The sequence below is a fragment of the Megascapheus bottae genome, chromosome 3 (assembly GCF_031878675.1).
Source record: "Megascapheus bottae isolate mThoBot1 chromosome 3, mThoBot2.hap1, whole genome shotgun sequence".
Classification (NCBI taxonomy): domain Eukaryota; kingdom Metazoa; phylum Chordata; class Mammalia; order Rodentia; family Geomyidae; genus Megascapheus; species Megascapheus bottae.
Window position 1 is genome coordinate 62490608 of NC_143511.1, and position 18742 is coordinate 62509349.

The following is an 18742-nucleotide window of genomic DNA, read 5'->3' on the forward strand; positions in this document are numbered from 1 at the left end:
TTAGACACACACACACACACACACACACACACATACACATTGTTTTGTTTTGTTTTTTGTTGTTGGTGGTCTTGGGGCTTAATCTCAGGGCCTAGGCACTGTCCCTGCGCTTTTGTGCTCAAGACTAATAATTCTTTACTACTTTGAGCCACAGTGCCACTTCCAGTTTTCTGCTGGTTAATTGAAGTTGAGACTCATGGGCATGAGCCACTGGTGCCTGGCTTCAAAAATAATTTTTTTTGAAGAGATATCTGCACCTTTGTGTACAAAGCTGCATTGTTCACAATTGCCAGGAAATGAAAACAACTGTTATAAATATGTTGTCCAGGGCTAGGAATTTGGACTAGCGGTAGAGTGCTTGCCTAGCATGCACAAAAGACCTGGGTTTGATTCCTTGGCACCACATATATAGAAAAAGCTGGAAGTGGTGCTGTGGCTCAAGTGGTAAAAATAAATAAATATGCTCTCCAAGAGCCCTGGAATAGAAATAATTATTTTTATTTATTTTGCCAGTCCTGGGGTTTGAACTCTGTCCCTGAGCTTCTTTTGCTCAAGGCTAGCACTCTTGAGCCATAACGTCACTTCTGGCTTTTTCTTCTTATGTGGTGCTGAGGAATCAAACCCAGGGCTTCATGCATGGTAGGCAAGCACTCTACCACTAAATCACATTCCCAACACACCCTCTCCTATTTTGGGGGGGAGGGGTTTGGGCACTGTCTCGGAGCCTCTCTCTGTGCTCAAGCTAACACTTCTGGCTTTTTTTTTTTTTTTTTTTGGCAGTGCTGGGGCTTGAACTCAGGGCCTTGGCACTGTCCATGGGCTTTTGGCTTGAGGATAGTGCTCTACCACTTGAGCCCCAGCACCACTTCCAGCTTTTTCTGTGTATATGGTAGGGAGGAATGGAACCCAAGGATTCCTGCATGCTAGGCCACTGTATCACTCCCTGTATCACTTGGCCACTCTCCTGGCCCAACAATTCTGGCTCTTTTGGATAGTTTATTGGAGATTAGAGTCTCACAGAGTTTCCTGCCTGAGCTAGATTTGAATCACAATCCTCAGATCGCAGCCTCCTGAGTAGCTAGGATTACAGGCATGAGCCACAGGTGCCTACCTTAAAAATAATTTTTTTTTTTTTGCCAGTCCTGGGCTTGAGCTCAGGGCCTGAGCACTGTCCTTGGACTTTCTCAAGGCTAGAGCTCTACCACTTGAGCCTCAGCACCACTTCCAGCTTTTTTCTATGTATGTGCTACCGAGGAATCGAACCCGGGTCTTCATGCATGCTAGGCAAGCATTTTAACCACTAGGCCAAACTCCCGGCCTTAAAAATAATTTTTTAACCAGTCCTGGAGCTTGAACTCAGAGCCTGGGCTCTGTGCTTGAGCCTGTCTGTTCAAGGCACTCTACCACTTGAGCCACAATGCCACTTGCAGATTTTTCTGTTTATGTGGTACTGAGGAAATCAGCCCACGGCTTCATGCATGCTAGGCAAGCTCTCTACCACTAAGCCACATTCCGAGCCCCTTTAAAAAAAAAAAAAGTATATATGGGGCCGGGAGTTTGGCCTAATGATAGAGGGCTTACCTAGCATGCATGAAGACCCAGGTTTGATTCCTTGGTACCACATACATAGAAAAAAGCCAGAAGGGGGCCGAGAGTTTGGCCTAGTAATAAGAGTGCTTGCCTAGCATGCACGAAGACCCAGGGTCAATTCCTCAGTACCAATACATAGAAAAAAGCCAGAAGTGGTGCTGTGGCTCAAGTGGTAGAGCTCTAGCCTTGGGGGGAAAAACAAACAAACAAGGACAGTGCTCAGGCCCTGGCCAAAAAAAATGTATATATGTTTATATATACATACATATATATATACTATATATCCATATATATAGTATATATATTTTTTGCCAGTCCTGAGGTATGAACTCAGGGCCTGGGCACTGTCCTTGGGCTTTCTCAAGGCTAGAGCTCTACCACTTGAGCCATAGCACCTCTTTTGGCATTTTCTATGTATATGGTACCAAGAAATCAAAACTGGGTCTTCGTGCATGCCAGGCAAGCACTCTACCACTAGGCCAAACTACCCATCACGACCATACCCCCACCCCCGCCATTTTTTTTTTTGGTCAGTCGTGGAACCTAAACTCTGGGCCTGGGCCTGAGCTCTTAAGCTCAAGGCTACCCCTTGAGTCACAGTGCCACTTCCAGTTTTCTGGCTTTTTTCTATGTATGTGGTACTGAGGAATCGAACCTGGGTCTTCATGCATGCTAGTTAAGCACTCTACCACTAGGCCAAACTCCCGGCCCACTTCTGGCTTTTTCTATGTATGTGGTACCAAGGAATCGAACCTGGGGATTTGTGCATACTATCCAAGCACTAGGCCAAACTCTGGGCCCTTCTCACAGACTTTTTAGTGCCCGAGCTGGCTTTGATCCTCTATCCTCAGATCTCAGCCTCTTGAGTAGCTAGGGTTACAGGCATGAGACACTGTACCTGGCTCCAAAAATAATTTTTAAAGTATCTCATGAAAGTACCATTTACAGTAGAATCCCATTTATAAACATGATTTGTTTTATATATGTATAGAAAGCTTGGAAAATATTCACAAAAATGTCAACAGTGGTGGCTAAGTATTGAGATTTCAGATTTTATTTTATTAAAATTTTTTTATTTATTTTTTATTGTAATTAGTAAAAGGGTTACATGATATTTGCCAGATAGAAGGTGCATTAATTCACATACATTGATACCCTTTCACATGTCTTGGTACCGATTACCCTCCCCCCCACACCCCCCCACCCATCTTGGTTTTCCCCCCTTCCCTATCAAATTTCAAATAACCAAATACAAATAAATTCAATATATCAGATAACAAAGTGAGATACTATAACAATATGAGATAACTAAAGGACAGCAAAGGAGATGAGAGACAACGTAGTACATTAAAGGACAGCAATCATTCGTTATATGGTTTTTGTTTCAATATCCTGGAGGTCCTTTCAATTAGCTTCATACTATATGGCCTTATGTATCAAGATTTTGCTCTATTGCAGATCTCTGCTAGTAGAGCCCAAGGTTTCTACTGTTTATTAAAATTTTTAAAAAATTGTTATTATAGGGCTAGGAATGTGTTTTAGTGGTAGAGTGCTTGCCTCCCATGCTTGAAACTCTGTGTTTTATTCTTTAGTACCATGTAAACAGAAAAAGTTGGATGTGGCATTGTGGCTCAAGTGGTAGAGTGCTAGCCTTGAATAGAGAGAGGCTCAGAGACAGAGCGTAGGCCCTGAGTTTAAGCCTCAGAATCTGCAAAATAAAATAAAATAAAATAAAATAAAATAGTTATTATAAAGGTGATATACAGAGGGGTTACAGTTACATAAAGTCAGGTAAAGGGTACATTTCTTTTTAGAAAATATTACTCCTTCCTTCCCTCTCTCCCAGTCGTTTTTATTTTTTTACACTTTTTTTTGCATTGCACGAATTTGTTATATTAAGAAAGAGATTTTAATTTCGTAAACTAATAACAAGGATTATACATTACAGATGTGAGAAAAACTGTATTTTTCTAACAAGGTATATTGCTTAAACATTCCTATTTGTGGCCTGGTGGTTTGGCTCTTGTTAAGGAAAAGAGGAACTGCTTGGGAATAAGACAGGATTTGTAAAATGTAAGGTTTTTTTAAAAAAAAAAAACTAGTTTCTTTTCAGGATGGAATTAAGGCAAGCTCTAGACTATGCAAGAAATAGCGGAGGATGTAGATGTATTCTGAGATTTCTTACGTACTATTAAATCTTATTTCAAAATCACCTTATGTAAATATGTGTTACCTATTCAAACTAGCCAATTAGAGCAGATTGTAAACCTGAATTCAAACAATCTGGGGGATGGCAGGTGGGACTGATGCTTTAGGGACAAATATCAGAGCAGACTGCCTGCTCTATGTGCTTGCTTGCCAGACTTTTGGCTGATAGAGCACCCTTCTGTGCAGAAGTTGATTTTGCCTTGCTGAGACAATTCTATCCTTGTGACTCCAATGGTTCTTAGCATATTTATAACATAGAAGACTATTGGATGCCCTAGAAATATGTGCAAAATGTACTGTTAATTGAAAATAGCACATCATGTTTATTATTTCACTTTGGAAAGTTTTAATAATGTAATACAGCCATTCCTAAGTCCCATGGCACTTTTTCCCACTTCTTACTATTTCCAAAATAAGGGTGTCTCTGATAATTGATATGAATAGTTAATGCTGTGGTCCTTCTGCTTCCTGAAAAGCTGTCACTAATGAGAAAATGGTGCTTCTCAAAGTCTGAGACATGCAACAGTGTTGTCTGTGTGCAAAGAAACAACTGGAAGAAGAGTTCCACTGTTGAGATAGATGTTCTTGCAGCTTTCCTTCTGTACTTTTTTTTTTTTGGTCTATCATGAGGCTTGATCTCAGGGCCTGGGCACAGTCACTAAGCTTTTTTTGCTCAAGGCTGTTGTTCTACTACTTTGAGTCACAGCTCCATTTCTAGATTTTTGCTGGTTAATTGGGGATAAGAGTCTCATGGACTTTCCTGCTCAGGCTGGCTTTGAACTGTGATCCTTAGATCTAAGCGCTGAGTAGCTAGGATTACAGATATGAGCCACCAGTACTGGCTATACTTTTTTTTTTTTAATGTTGGGGATTTAAATTGAAAAAAAAAAGAAATATGTTTACCCTACAACAGAGATTGTCTTCTATTTGTTTAAGTAGTCATCTGGCTGCCTTGATTTTGGAGAAATTAGGAGGTATTTAGAAGTTTGACCTTTCTCAAGCAAGAGAATGATGCATCAGGGATGAGATAGAATCTGTTAGTGGCTGGGTCCACAGTGATGATGCAGCCTGTCCACCAAGGGCTCCTCGCTGGGGAATACATGGTGGTGTCTGTCAGCAGAATGGGGGCCTGTTACTAGAGGGGTTTCGTAGAGAGACTCCAGACTCTAGCAGCGATGCCGGCTAGTCACGAAGAAGGGGACACACCGCTATTTTCCTGTCTAGCTCAGGAACATGTCCCATATTCCTCATAAGACTGCAAAGCAAAAACTGATCTAGCCTGACCCTTTAGGAGTCCAAACTTACATTGGCCAGGAGCAAACCCTTCTCTCCTAAGAGAGCCGAGTCACGGAACAGGGGGGAGAGCTGATGTCTGGGAGGCCAGGCAGCTACAGTATTCTGCCCACATCAGGGAGGGCCTTGGGCTTGGCTTTTTTGCCACATCTCTACTCCTAGTTTTTTGTTGGTTAACTGAAGATAAAAGGCCCCTGTCATAGCCTGGGCTCTGGGAGCATTTGGGCTCAAGGTTAATGTTCTATCACGTGAGCCACAGTTCCACTTCTGGCTTTTTGTTTGGTTTGGTTTTGGTAGTTTAGTAGAGATAATGAGTTTCATAGACTTTCCTGCCTGGTTGTCTGAAATGTGAATCTCTGATCTCAGCCTCCTGAGTAGCGAGAGTTACAGGTATAACTCATTGGTGCCCACCAATCATTTACTTTCTTTTTTTTGGCCAGTCCAGGGGCGGAATTTGTTGTTGTTGTTGTTTGCCAGTCCTGGGCCTTGAACTCAGGGTCTGAGTACTGTCCTTGGACTTTCTCAAGGCTAGAGCTCTACCACTTGAGCCACAGAACTACTTCTGACTTTTTCTGTGTATATGGTACCAAGGAATTGAACTCAGGGCTTTTCATACTCCAGGCAAGCAATCTACCACTAGGCCAAACTCCTGGCCCCTGAGAAGAGGTTTTTTGTTGTTGTTGTTTGTTTTCGCCAGTCCTGGGGCTTGAACTCAGGGCCTGAGCACTCTCCTTGTGCTTTCTCAAGGCTACCATTTGAGGGATAGCACCACTTCTGGCTTTTCTATGTATGTGGTACTGAGGAATTGAACCTGGGTATTCATACATGCTAGGCAGGCACTGTACTACTAGGCCAAACTCCTGGCCCCAAGGAGGAGAAGTTTTTAAGTACTTGAAGAGTAATGATTTCCTTACTCTATATTCTGTATCAGAAGTAATGTCTATGAAAGAGAAATGTGCCCATTATATTGTAATGGCTGTAAAACCAGTTAAACCAATGGTTAAGCAGGACTACTTCCATCTTCACATTTATTAAAGTCTGTCTACAACTACAATGTTTGTAGAAGACTCTAGTCATTAGATGATCTTGGGTGAGCTGCTGCAGTTACAAAGTAGCTCCGTGTTCTCCTCCGACATTTTAGAGTTTGTTGAAACACACACACACACAAATACACTGACCAGTGGACAGTTTTAAGATTGAAAGGGGTGCCATGTCTTCGAATTACTTGACACTTGGAACATTAACATCAGTAGAATTAAAAAAAAGAATTCTATCCACAGTTCAGTCTCCTAAACAAAGTTGTTTTCACCCAGTCCTTGTGCAAATCTGTACATCTATGAATAAGACAGTAATTGCAGATTAGGCATAACTATATATTCCACATCTTCCTCACACAGAGATGCACACACAAGAATAATAGTAAGCACAACAATATTCCAATATTCCAGGGGCTGTGATAACAGCCTGTTCAGGCCTGTGGAATGACAGTCCCATAGATGTTGGCAGGGTAGTGAGACACACCCTGTTCTGCCTGTGTTATTTATGCCTCTGGCAGTGAAGCCCCTGACAAAGAAGCATGTCACTGGAACACATGCTCTTTGTTCACAGAGGTGCATGCCAGCACTGGCTGTGTGAGAAAGCACAGTGCTGGGTCTGTAGTCTCTCCTCCTTTAGCTCTTTTGCTTTCTTTTTATTGGCTGTATATTGTGGCTATATTCATTGATCGCTTCATAGCTTTTTCTTATACAACATACACTTATCTGGGGAGTTAAGACTACTAGAGGTGGTCATAAAGAGAAAAATAAGGTATCAGGATTAGTCCTTAAGATTTTTCCACCTTGGGTTGAGTCCTCAGGATATCATCTTCCCTGCCTTATAAGCCATAGGTCACCACTCTCCAATATAGACTCGGCCTTTGGTCACATTCTGGAGTCCGTTAGCATCTCTTTACCTGTAAGATGACACCTGTATACTATCTGGTATTGAAAGTTCTCTGCAACTATTTTTTAAAATATTTTTTATTGTAATTAATAAAAGGGTTACATATTTGCCAGATAGAAGGTGCATTAATTCACATACATTAATACCCTTTCACATGTTCTGCAACTATTCTTAACCTATAGACGCAGTCCAGACTACTTGCTGGTAGAGTAGAAATTTGGCTTCCTTCTGCACTATCCATGCAGGTCTGAACCTTAAGGTTCCTGAACCTTGCTCTTTGTGGGTACAATGGTTAAAATATCACCTACTTCAAGGGGTAGTTTGGGAAACAATACATCGAATCCCTAAGATCTGTTTGGAGCTGGTTAGTAATGTGGTAAAACCTTCCAGAATAAACTAGGTGCCTCACACCTGTAATTCTAACTCAGGAGGCTGAGACCTGAAGATCATGATTTGAAGGCTGCCTGGAAAGGAAAAGCTGTGAGCTTCTTACCTCAAATTAACAAAAAAAATTGGAAGTGGAGGGGCCGGGAGTTTGGCCTAGTGGTAGAGTGCTTGCCTAGCATGCACGAAGACCCGGGTTCGTATTCCTCGGTACCACATACATAGAAAAAAGCCAGAAATGGTGCTGAGGCTCAAGTGGTAGAGCTCTAGCCTTGAGAAAGAGAAAGTCCAAGGACAGTGCTCAGGCCCTGAGCTCAAGCCCACAACTGGCAAAAAAAAAAAAAAAAAAAAAAAATTGGAAGTGGAGCTTTGGCTCAAATGGTAGAGCACCAGCCTTGAACAAAAATGCTCAGGGACAGTGCCCAGGTCCAGTACAGAAAAAAATAAAATTGGGGCTTGGAGTTTGGCCTAGTGGTAGAGTAATGGCCTAGCATGCACGAAGACAGAGAAAAAGCCGGAAATGACTCTGTGGCTCAAGTGGTAAATCTCTAGCCTTGAAGAAAGGCCAAGGACAGTGTGCAGGCCGTGAGTACAAGACCCAGGACTGGCAATAAATAAACAAAAAATAAAAATTAAAACCTTCAAGCATAGCCCCTCAATTTCCAGAACCCTGTAGTTGCAGATCATTAGTAACTCCTTAGAAGCAAATCTCTAACCTATAAAGGGAGTCATGAAGCCACACACTATATACTTTTTTCCTTTTCAAACTTTGTTTTGAAATGTTAATCCATTCAGTATTTTCAAGCTTTTCATTGTTTTAAAACTAAGTTTGGGGTATTTGGTTGCCACTGAAGTAGATGGGGAAATGCGAGGTTTTCTTAACCCTTGAGGTTAATACCTAGGAGTTTCAGTTTTCCTCTATTGCTCGTGCATTTTCAGGACCTCCAGTCGCTACTAGAAATAAGAAGGCATCTACTTATTTGCTAACTGAACCGATTTGCTCCCGGACCCCAGGGACCCTAAGAGGCCCCGAGGATGACAAAGGCCTCCCAAGATTATTTACTCCTCTCACCGGGATGCCCTCAGAGGTCAAGTCTGCGTGGAAACCAGGTCTCCATTAGAAATGCAAATTGTCGCCAGGTGTTGGTGGCTGGGGCTTCTCTCTCATCCTAGCTATGCAAGGAGGTTGAGACCTGAGAGGACGGTGAATCCACTCCAGCCACGTGAGACTCTGTAACTCCAAGTGCCCGACGTGGAGCTGAGGCCCAGGGACACCGCCGCCCCCCCCCCAAAAAGGCGAATGGCTTCCTCTGCTATGTGTGGAGGACTCTGGGCGAGCGGCCGGGACTGTGGGGATCCCGGGCCGACTGCGTCCGGTGCCACGGGGGGAGAAGGGGCTCCCCGATGGCACATCCGACGTCAGCCGGCGGGGGTGACCCCAAGAGACCCCGCTCGTCTGTCCCGCGCACCTCTGAAGAGGCCGGGCTGGCGCGGGCGAGTCTCCGCGGAGAGACTCGGCCTAGAGGAGCCCTGTTACCCCACGGCCGCCGCCGTCGGGAGCGGAGGGGAGCCCGGGAGGGGAGCCCGGGAGGAGGCGCTTACATCAGCCGCCCCACGTGCAGCGGAGGCGGGGGAGAAGAAGAGGAGGGAAGGAGGAGGAAGAGGCGGAGGGGAGGCGGCTCCATTCCGCTCCCGGGCCGCGCCTTCCGCCGTCCTCGCCCCACCCCGCCCCGCCTCCCCGCCCGTCCCGGCTGCGGCGTCCGCGGGCCGAGCCGAGCGGCGCAGCTCGAGGCCGAGTGCAGCCGAGCAGTCTCGCGCCGCGTCGCAGGTTTAAGCGCAGTGCGGGGCCGCGGCCGGGGGCGGCGGTAGTGAGGCCAGCGCTGCGCTCCAGCCCCCTTTTCCCTCCATGGTTTCTCTCCGCTCCCGCGAGTAACTTGGCTCCCGGGGCTCCGCGCTTCCTGCACGCCGCCCGCCGCCTGGGAACGCGCTGCCCGCCGCCGTCCGCAGACCCCCCCCTTCCGACGGCCCTCGCCGCGCAGGCCGGGACGCCTCTCCCCCCTCCGCCCCCGCCGCGGAAAGTTAAGTTTGAAGAGGGGGGACGAGGGAACATGGACATGAAGAGGAGGATCCACCTGGAGCTGCGGAACCAGACCCCGGCCGCGGTGAGTGGAGCCCCCCCGGGCGCCCGCGCCCTCGATGACTTGCACGTAATGGTGGCCACCTGCGGGGCGCGGGCCGCGGGGAAGGCGCAGCTCGGGGCTCCGACGGGGAAGGCGGGCGGCGGGCGGGCGGGCGCGGAGGGGGGAGCGCGCGCGCGGGCATTAACTCTTTGGCGCCCACAGGGAAGCGGGCCGGCGGCTGGGGGAAGCAAACTTTGAGCCGCTCGCACGCCGGGTTCTCGCCCGCAAAGCGCGCGGGCACGCGTGGCCCGCAGCGAGGGCGGGCTCCGAGGTTGTGTAACGCTGGGAGCCATATTTGCAGCCCTCCCGGGATGCGCGGCCCGGTGGAGGCCGGCCCTGCCGGGCTCCGAATGTCCGGGCCCCGCGGGGAAGGGCGCGAGCGGTCTGGGCGAGCCGGGCCCGACCCGGCGGGGGGGCGGGAGGCTCTCCCGGGAGAGGGGGCGCGAACCCCCGGGGCGCGGGGCCCGGGGCGGGCGCGGCCTGGCGCGGAGCGGGGGAGGGGCGGGCCTGGCGGCGGCGGCGACCGTGGCGCAACCAGCGCCCCTCCCGAGGCCAAGTTTGAAAAAAGGATGCGGTTCCCGCCATTTTTTTCAAGCCTAAAAATAAAACTTTGTCTCCCTCCCCCCTCCCCGCCATGCGCCCCGCTCTCCTTCCGCTCTGGGCCTTCCCTTCTCCCGTCCTCCAGGCCCGGCTACGTTTGCCCGTGGCGGCGGCGGCGGCGGCGGCTCGGCTTCGCCCTCCCCCGGGCGGCGGCGGCGGCGGAGCCCGGGGCCCTGCTCGCGAGGCCGGCCCCTCGGTGTGGGCGGGCCGCGGCTCCGCGCGCCACCGGGGCGCGCCACAGCGCCATGTTGGCGGGCGCCGTCTTCCTCCGCCTGGTGAGCCGGCCCTGCCCGCCGGCCGACTGGCTGGCCGCGCCGAACCCCGGGCTGGCCCTGCTCCCTGGCCGGTTAGTCGTGGCGCCCGCCGCCGCCCCGTCCTCTCGCGGGCGCACCGCCATTCCCCTCCTCGGTCTCCAAAGGGCCACGCAGGCCGGCGGCCTCTGCGGACGGCTGCGGGCCGGGCGGGGCGGGCCGAGCCCCCACCCCCGCCCTCCCCGCCGGGTGACCGCCGCCCCCGGGTCTCCGGCACCCCGTGAACCCCGCCGCTGTTCCGGCTGGCCGGCAGCCACGCTCCGCCTCGGCAGGTGACCGTGGTTAACAAGTTGGGAACTTGCGCGGGTGGATCCGGCGTGCGCGGCCGGGGCTTTGTGTCCTCGCCCGCCACGTGGGGCGGCTGCCTCGGGGGCCGCGGACCGCCTGCCGCCCCGGGACGGCCGCGCGGGGCTCCTCCGGCGCGGGGCTCCGGCACGCGCGCCTTCCGCCCGTCAGTCAGACATTTTGTCCCCGCCACGTGCTCGTGCCTTGAATGGTGAACGCGCCCCTCCCGGGGAGCGGAGGTGGTTCTCACCTTCAGGACTCGGCTCCTCTCGAACGCGCCCGTCGGTAGAATAGCGAGCCAAAAATCCCCCGGGGAAAAGTGCGCGGTGTGGGACTTCACAGGGTGCGACGCCTCGTGGAACTCTTGAGAACGCCGGGAGGGTGGTGGAAGCCCATGTCCCGTCGGGAACACCGGAGTACATGACCTATACATACAGATGCGCGTGTGTGTGTATATGTACATACTGCATTGGTGAACTGACGTCACCCGTATATATACAGGTGTCTTTGTTTTCTCAACCTAAGCCTTAAACATTGTGAGAGAGAGAGAGGCTAGAGTCATGGGACCGTTGAATGAAAAGTAAATCACCTTGTGGCTTCTAGTGTTAAACGCAATTTAGCTCCCAAAGCAACAAGTGGTTAGTGGAGACTGCATTGGGACAGCACTGTTTATGAAATACTTGACTGCCCCACAAGATGCCAGAGCCTGAGAAAACATGGGTGAATGAGACAGATGGCTTTTAGCCCTGGGGACCTCAGGATTGATGGATTGAGGGCTTTCGAATGGGGGGGGGGCATTGCCAAGAGTGTTTCTAGAAGGATGACCCAGGGGCATGTGCTCAATTGGGATCCTGAGCTTTCACCTAAAATTCCCCCCCCCCCCCCAGTACTGGGGTTTGAACTCAAGAGGCCCTCCATTTGATACACAAGCTCTCTCCACTTGATCCACTCTGCCATCTATTGTTTAGGGGAGGGAACAGTGGGTGTAACTTTCAAGACAATATCTTGCTTTATATTAAAGAAAAAAAACAAGGCATCCGAGGGCTTTGATCCTTCTATTTGTGTTTCTATGTGCCCTTGGAATGACAGACCACTGACATGGAGGTGTTTCTCAAATGTCTGGGCTGGACTGTTTGTTTTGGGGGGGGTTATTTTTGGCCAGTCCCAGGCTTGAACTCAGGGTCTGAGCCCTGTCCTTGGGCTTTCTCAAGGCTAGAGCTCTACCACTTGAGCCACAACACCATTTCCAGCTTTTCCTATGTATGTGGTACCAAGGAATCGAACCCCAGCCTTTGTGACTGCTAGGCAAGTACCACTATGACAAACTTCTAGCCCCTTGGGCTGCCCTTAACTGCAATCTTCCAACCCACTCTTTAAGAACCTACAATTAGGCAGGTCTGGTAGCTCATTGCTGTAATCCTAGCTACTCAGAAGATAGAAATCTCTGATGGTCATGGTTCAAAGCCATCTTAGGCACTCAAGGTCCAAGAGACGGGAAGTGGCACTGTGGCTCAAGTGCCTAGAGCACTAACCTTGAGCTAAGAGCTCAGGAACAGTGCCCAGGCTCAGAGTCAAAATCCCATGACCGACAATAAAATACAAATTTTAATAATAGAGCCTAGAGGGCCAGAAGCTAGCCTAGTGGTAGAGTGCTCGCCTAGCATGCATGAAGCCCTGGGTTCAATTCCTCGGTACCACATACTGAGAAAAAACTGAAAGTGGAGCTGTGACTCAAGTGGCAGACCACTATCCTTGAGCAAAAGTGTGCAAAGACTGCCCAGGCCCTGAAATGGCCCCCCAGAAAGTGTTTTCGCAGTGGGGAAAAAATGTCTTAAAATGAGAGCTGAACATAAAGAATAGTGGTTATTATTTAAACTACTTAATAGGCAAGAACGAATGTATGTGTATCCTACTGACCATGCATGCGTGCATATAGTACTGCACATCTTTCCATGCCCACTCACATTGGGGCTTAAACCCAGAGCTTCTGTAGAACTACACCTGTATCTCCTAAGAAGCATTTTATATGAAAATTAGCACTGGTTGGGGGGTGTAATTCAGTGTGAATTCTCAGTTATAGGAGAATAAATTTTACAGTACCATGGAAATTGGTGGTATTGTATTGTCAGTAAGGTGAGACAGCCACTAGTGGTAACAAGCTATAAACTAAATTTAGTTGTGCTCCAAGATTAGAAAAGAATACCTGTTTTTCACCATGAGGTTTTCTTTGCATTACATGCTTATGTAGCTCTGTCATAAGTAGCTCTTTAACCCTTGCATCTATGGTCTACTTGCCTTCATACTAATGCTCTTTACTTTTCAAAGTTAGAAAACCAAATAATTCTTAAAGTCCCTGTGAAATGAACATCGGTGTACTCTGTGTCGTGCTGTGACATACACTACTATTAAGTGTAGTCTTCCATTATTTGATGTGGGGTACAAGTAGAGTTGCTTAGCTTGCATCTTTTTTTTTTTTTTTTTTTTTTTGTCATTTCTCCCAACTTTTGGCTTGTATTGTTGTCTACTGGGTATAATTTTGAGCTCTTATATTGGATATTATAATTGGTTGCGTGGCAACTAATTGCTTTTTTCCCTTTGTACGGTAGTACATCTTTGTTTTACAAATCAGCCAAAAAATAGCAGATGCAGTTAATCAAAAGGAAGAAAATAAAAATCATTTATGCCTAACTAGCCTTCTGTATATTTTGGCGAGTATGATCATACTTGTTTTTGCCAGTCTTAGGGCTTGAACTTAGGGTCCAGGCACTGTCCCTGAGCCTCTCTGCTCAGTGTTCCCTAGCACTTTAGCATTTGAGCCACAGTGCCAATTCCAGCCTTTTCTGTTTATGTGGTACTGAGGAATTGAATTCAGGGCTTTGTGCATGCTAGGCAAACACTCTACCTCTAAGCCACATTCCCAGCCCAAGGATTATACTTGTTTCACAAGCCTTTTAAAAAATAATACTGTGTACTATCCTGAAAAATTAACTGTGGATGTGGATGGGGGCGGGGAGCTAGGAGAGAAGGGGTGACATAGTTCAAAGAGAAATACCTGATCTCCATAACTGTAACTGCTCTATTCATCACCTAATAACAAAAGTAATAGCAATTCACTATTTGTGTCCTTATTTAATTATCATATAGCTTCCTTTTTAATGTCTATCAGTGTTACTATAAGAAAACCATAATTTAACCATTCCCTGAGGTGGTTTACTAGGCTTCTTTTTTCTGCCAAATTGTTTTTCAGAGTTTGATTCTGTTCTTGATACACCAGTAGGCTATGCAGGTGCCCCTTCACTCTTTCCTTCTCAGCATTTCTGCCACCTAGGCACATCTTTGTCATTTTACAGTTTTGTTTCATTTGTGATGTGTTTGTATGTGTTTCCACATGATGCTAAGGATTGAATCTCACAAATTCGAGGCATGTGCTCTAACATTGAATTCCACCCCCTAGCCCCTGTCATTTTGGAAGCACTCTTGTAAAATAATAGAAGGTGTGAACATTAGCTTAGAAGGATGGAAATTGAACTGCAGGAATTTGTACAAAAGGATTTCAGTTTCAGCAAGTCAGATTGTGAATAGAATGCATCTTGATCAATGTCACTGCCTTTTCTTTTTCTTCTGGATCATTTTACTTCCTATAATCACGCTTTTTTTTTTCTTAAAGAGTGGTTTCCTCTGCCCTCTCCTGCGACAAAATCATAGTATAATTGGGGGAAGTCACCCCCAGACAATTAGATAATTTGATCTTTTGTTCAGAGTATGGAGGGAATAGCAACTGAGAGCAAGTTGCAAGCAGTAGGGGAGAAACCTGTGCAACTATGTAGTTCAAGATTTTCAGCGAAAAAAGTAGGAAACAGTATTGTTTACTGGTAACTGTAGAGAACGAACTACAAGAGCTAACTAGAAAGTGGTTTAGAGTTTGCTTTTTAGTTCTTAAATGTTTACCGTATTCATGTTTGAGACAAAGTTCATTTGAGGGAGGAGGGATGAGAGGAGTGAATTTGGCCTCAAAAGTTCAAATTTTATCCCTGTGCAGCAGGCTGCCTGTCAAGTGCTTGCTCAGCCTTCTGTCCTTAAATACCAGCACTGGGAGGATTTGGGGATGCACAGGAAATAGGGCCCTTTCTCTGTAGTTTAGATTCTATTGTTTATTCTGGGTCTAGATTGGAAGGGGATTATACTGGCCAGGTCTCACTTACTGTCCTAACACCCTCCTGCAAAGCTGTTCTCTTCTTTGCAAAATAGTGGGGAGAGGGGGTCACATCATATCCAAGAAGTGAGAAGAAAAGCTTAGTTACCACCTAGGGAACCCCGTCAGACACAGTTAAAGGTTATTTTTAAATGGAAGACAGAGATTCAACAGATGGCCAGGGGAGTATTTGACTTAGCAGCAAAATATATAGAAAAAAAATTTTGGCCTGGGCACTGCCCCTGAGCTCTTCAGCTTAAGGCTAGTGTTCTACCACTTGAGCCACAGTACCACTTCCAGTTTCCTGGGTTTGAGAGTTAGTCTCACTGACTTTCATGTCCCAGGCTGATTTTGAACCTCCATCCTCAGATCTCAGCCTCCTGAGTAGCTAGGATTTATAGGCTTGAGCGTCCAGTGCCCGGTATCTTGGGTTGTTTTTCAAATAAAAAGTATTCATAACTTGTTTAGGCCCTCACAAAAATTTTTTCATTTGTTCTGGAAATTCTATTTGCCTTCCTAAGAAAACTATTCCCAAAGGAGACTCTTTTTCCTTTTGCTCTCAGAAGACATGTACGATTCCAATTTTTAACTACCCATTTGAGTTCATCACTTGAATGTGTATAGGCGGTTCATATATTCCTAAACTTCTGTTAATCTGTTTTTCAGTAAGAGGGTAGAGGATGAATTTATCACCCCCATGTCCAATGCTGAAACTGCCTGAGAGCAAAATATCTTTTTGCTCTGCTTCTGTTTAGAGCTTTAAGCAGACTTGAAGTCAACTGATAGGTTTTTTTCAGACTATTATCTTTGAGCACAGCCCTAAGTGAGGTCCAGCTTTGTGTGGTAATTCCCTTGCTCTTCACCGTGCTTATCTTCTAGTGGCTTGCTTGGTGTACATGCTTCTAGAGCTCTTTGCTGGCATGTAGCACATTAATTCTCCTGAAAATTCAAGGGAAGCCCTTTCTGCTTAGCCATGCTGCCCTCTGTCCTGTTCATCCCAATAAATCCTGTTCTCTACTGGTAGAGAAAGTTAAAGGTCTGGTGAGTTGTCCTGCTATCCCACCCACCATAGTGTTCTGCCATGCAGCTCCATTTTCAGACCCTACCATCTCTTCTGCGAAAATGAACACAAGTCTTACTATACAACCCTTGCTGGCCTCAAACTTGAAATGACCTTCCTCCTCCCCCTTTCTTCCTCTCCCCCTCTGGAGTTTGAACCTGGGACCTTGTGTTTGCTATTTTGTGGAAGTGCTCTACCATTGGAGTGTGTCACACCTCCAGCCCTTCATTTTAATAATATATTTTACTTACGAATTATAGCTTGTCATTGGAGTATTTTTTTTTCTTGCTTGTGGTGAAGATATCTATGAGAGAAAGAAGATATAAATGGGTAGGGTTTTTGTTTTCTGTATGTGCTGGTACTAGGGCTAGAACTCAGGCTTGGGGTGCTTTTCCTTACCTTTTTCACTCTGAATCACTGTTTCATTTCCAACTTTTTTTTTGGTTGTCCTGTTTGAACTTATGGGCTGGTTGCTGTCCCTAGGCTTTGCCCTAGGCTAGTGCCCAGTGCCATCAGTTTTCTGGTGGTTAATTGGACATATAAGAGTCTCCTGGAAACCAGGAGCTGGTGGCTCACACCCTTAATCCTAGCTACTCACACAAGGGGGCTGAGATCTAAGGATCTGAATTTAAAACCAACCTGCCCACTAAAGTCCATGAGACTCTTTATCTCCAGTTAACCACTAGAAACGGGGAAGGGGTGCTGGGGCTCAAGGGGTAGGGAAGTAACCTTGAGGTGAAGAGCTCAGGGACAACTCTCAGGCCCAGAGTTCAAATCCCACTACCGACCAAAAAAAAGAGGCATCATACATATACTTTAAGATGTTACATATATATTCTAGACTTTCATGCCAAAATGGGTTCTAGCAATGAGACTTACTAATGGACATTTAAGCCATTTTCTAGGGATTTTTCCCATCATTTTTCATTACTTATGCCTTATTCTTTTTGTCTATTTGAATTGCTAATCAAATGTCTGGAACTCCTAATCCTCCTACCTCAGCTTCTTGATTGCTGGAGTAACTGGCATGCACTACCATACCTGGCTCGTAGGTTACCATTTTTGTAAGTCAGAACCGTAGACCTCTACCATTTTTTTTTAGTTTTTAATTAATTTTTTCTTTTTTGTGGGCCATGCAGCTTGAACTTGGCATGAGCGGCATGAACATTGGCCCTGAGCTCTTCAGCTCAAGGCTGTCACTCCTTGAGCCCCAGTATCAGTTCTGGTTTTCTGGTGGTTAATTGGAGTCTTGGGGGCTTTCATGTCTACACTGGTTTTGAACCAGGATCCTCAGATCTCAGCCTCCTGAGTAGCTAGGATTATAGGTGTGAGCCACTGGCAAACGGCTTGATTTGCATTTTAACATACTGCTTAGATGGGCAAGGGCACTTGACTTCATGCCTGCTAGACAAAAACTACTGCTAAGCCACGTTCCCAGCCCTGACTTGTTTTTAGACAGGCTGTCACTGTTGTAACCCAGGCTAAATAATGAATAAACAATAAACGACATTAGTTTGTGGCATTTACCTTTCCCATTCCCCAAGGGTTAAGTTTTGAACATTTTATTCTGACCCAGAGTTGTTGTCTACAACTATGTCATGAAGTTGAGGTAAATATTCTTTTTTTTTTTTTTTTTGTGGGTCACAGGGCTTGAATTTGGCGTGGACACTATCCCTGAGCTCTTCAGCTCAAGGCTACCACCCTACCTCTGGGCCTGGGCATTGTCCCTGAACTCTTCAACTCAGAGTGCGTCCTTAAGCCAAGCCCCACTTCCCATTTTCTAGAGGTTAATTGGATATAAGAGTCCTCAGGCCCTTTTGTGCCTGGGCTGGCTTTGAACCTTGATCCTCAGATCTCAGCCTCCTGAGTAGCTAGCATTATGGGTGTAAGTTACCACGTCCGTCTAAATGTTCTTTTCTTTATAGGAAACTAAGGCCCAAGGAGGTTAAAATGACTTCTCCAAGATGACAGAGGGGTTTGTGTGAGTCAGGATTGAACCCCAGGCATCTGTCTCCATAGCCTAACTCTGCTTATAGATGACCTGTTGTGTTTGCAGATGTACTGGTTCTTTGTGTTGGGGCAGGGACTAGGGCAGAAGTATTTAGCCCAGTAGAAGGAAGAAGGAATAGGGAGGGGTATGTGTGTGCATCTTGAAGCCAAGGCTTCTGAAGAAGTAGTCAAGGTAGTAAGAGGTGGTGAGGCATTTATGTATTGATGGGAGTATACCAAGCCAGTGTGCATACCACAGTTGCTAGCAATTATTGGAGTAGCATCATTGGATTTGTATGGGAGACTAGAGACGTTTTTTGCTCCTGTTTTTCTTTTAGACTCTGAGCATCTCCCATATGTGTACTTGTTTAATACTGTTAAACATAGTAGCTTCACACAAGAATGGTTTTGGCAGTTAAACTGTAATTTGCATCAGTGAAAGTAAATGAAAGTGTACTAAAAGATTTCGGCTTTAGACTCAGCTGTTACACAACAAAAATGACAATAAGAATAGTAGATTTGCACAGTGGTCTATAAATAATTAGAAATCAGAATCGTCTGTGATACCCTTGGATGGATTTGAATTCTGAAAAAGGAAATCTCAACGACAGAAAAAGGAACCCAAGTTAATGTTTTAACAGTTTTCTATTCTAGAACAGTCTTTTTTGAGTGTAAAATAAACATGTCTTTATTTTGAATTAAGGGCTCT

At 46.5% G+C, this 18742-nt stretch overlaps 1 protein-coding gene across 1 annotated transcript in view; it reads left to right on the forward strand.

The window, feature by feature from the left end:
- Window positions 1-9259: 9259 nt before the first annotated feature.
- Anp32b (acidic nuclear phosphoprotein 32 family member B) overlaps window positions 9260-18742 on the forward strand; it is a 29715-nt gene continuing 20232 nt past the window's right edge. Inside the window, exon 1 of the mRNA XM_090330304.1 lies at window positions 9260-9578. Coding sequence (XP_090186430.1) covers window positions 9525-9578 — 54 coding nt within the window. The 5' untranslated portion in view covers window positions 9260-9524. The remainder of the gene's footprint in view (window positions 9579-18742) is intronic.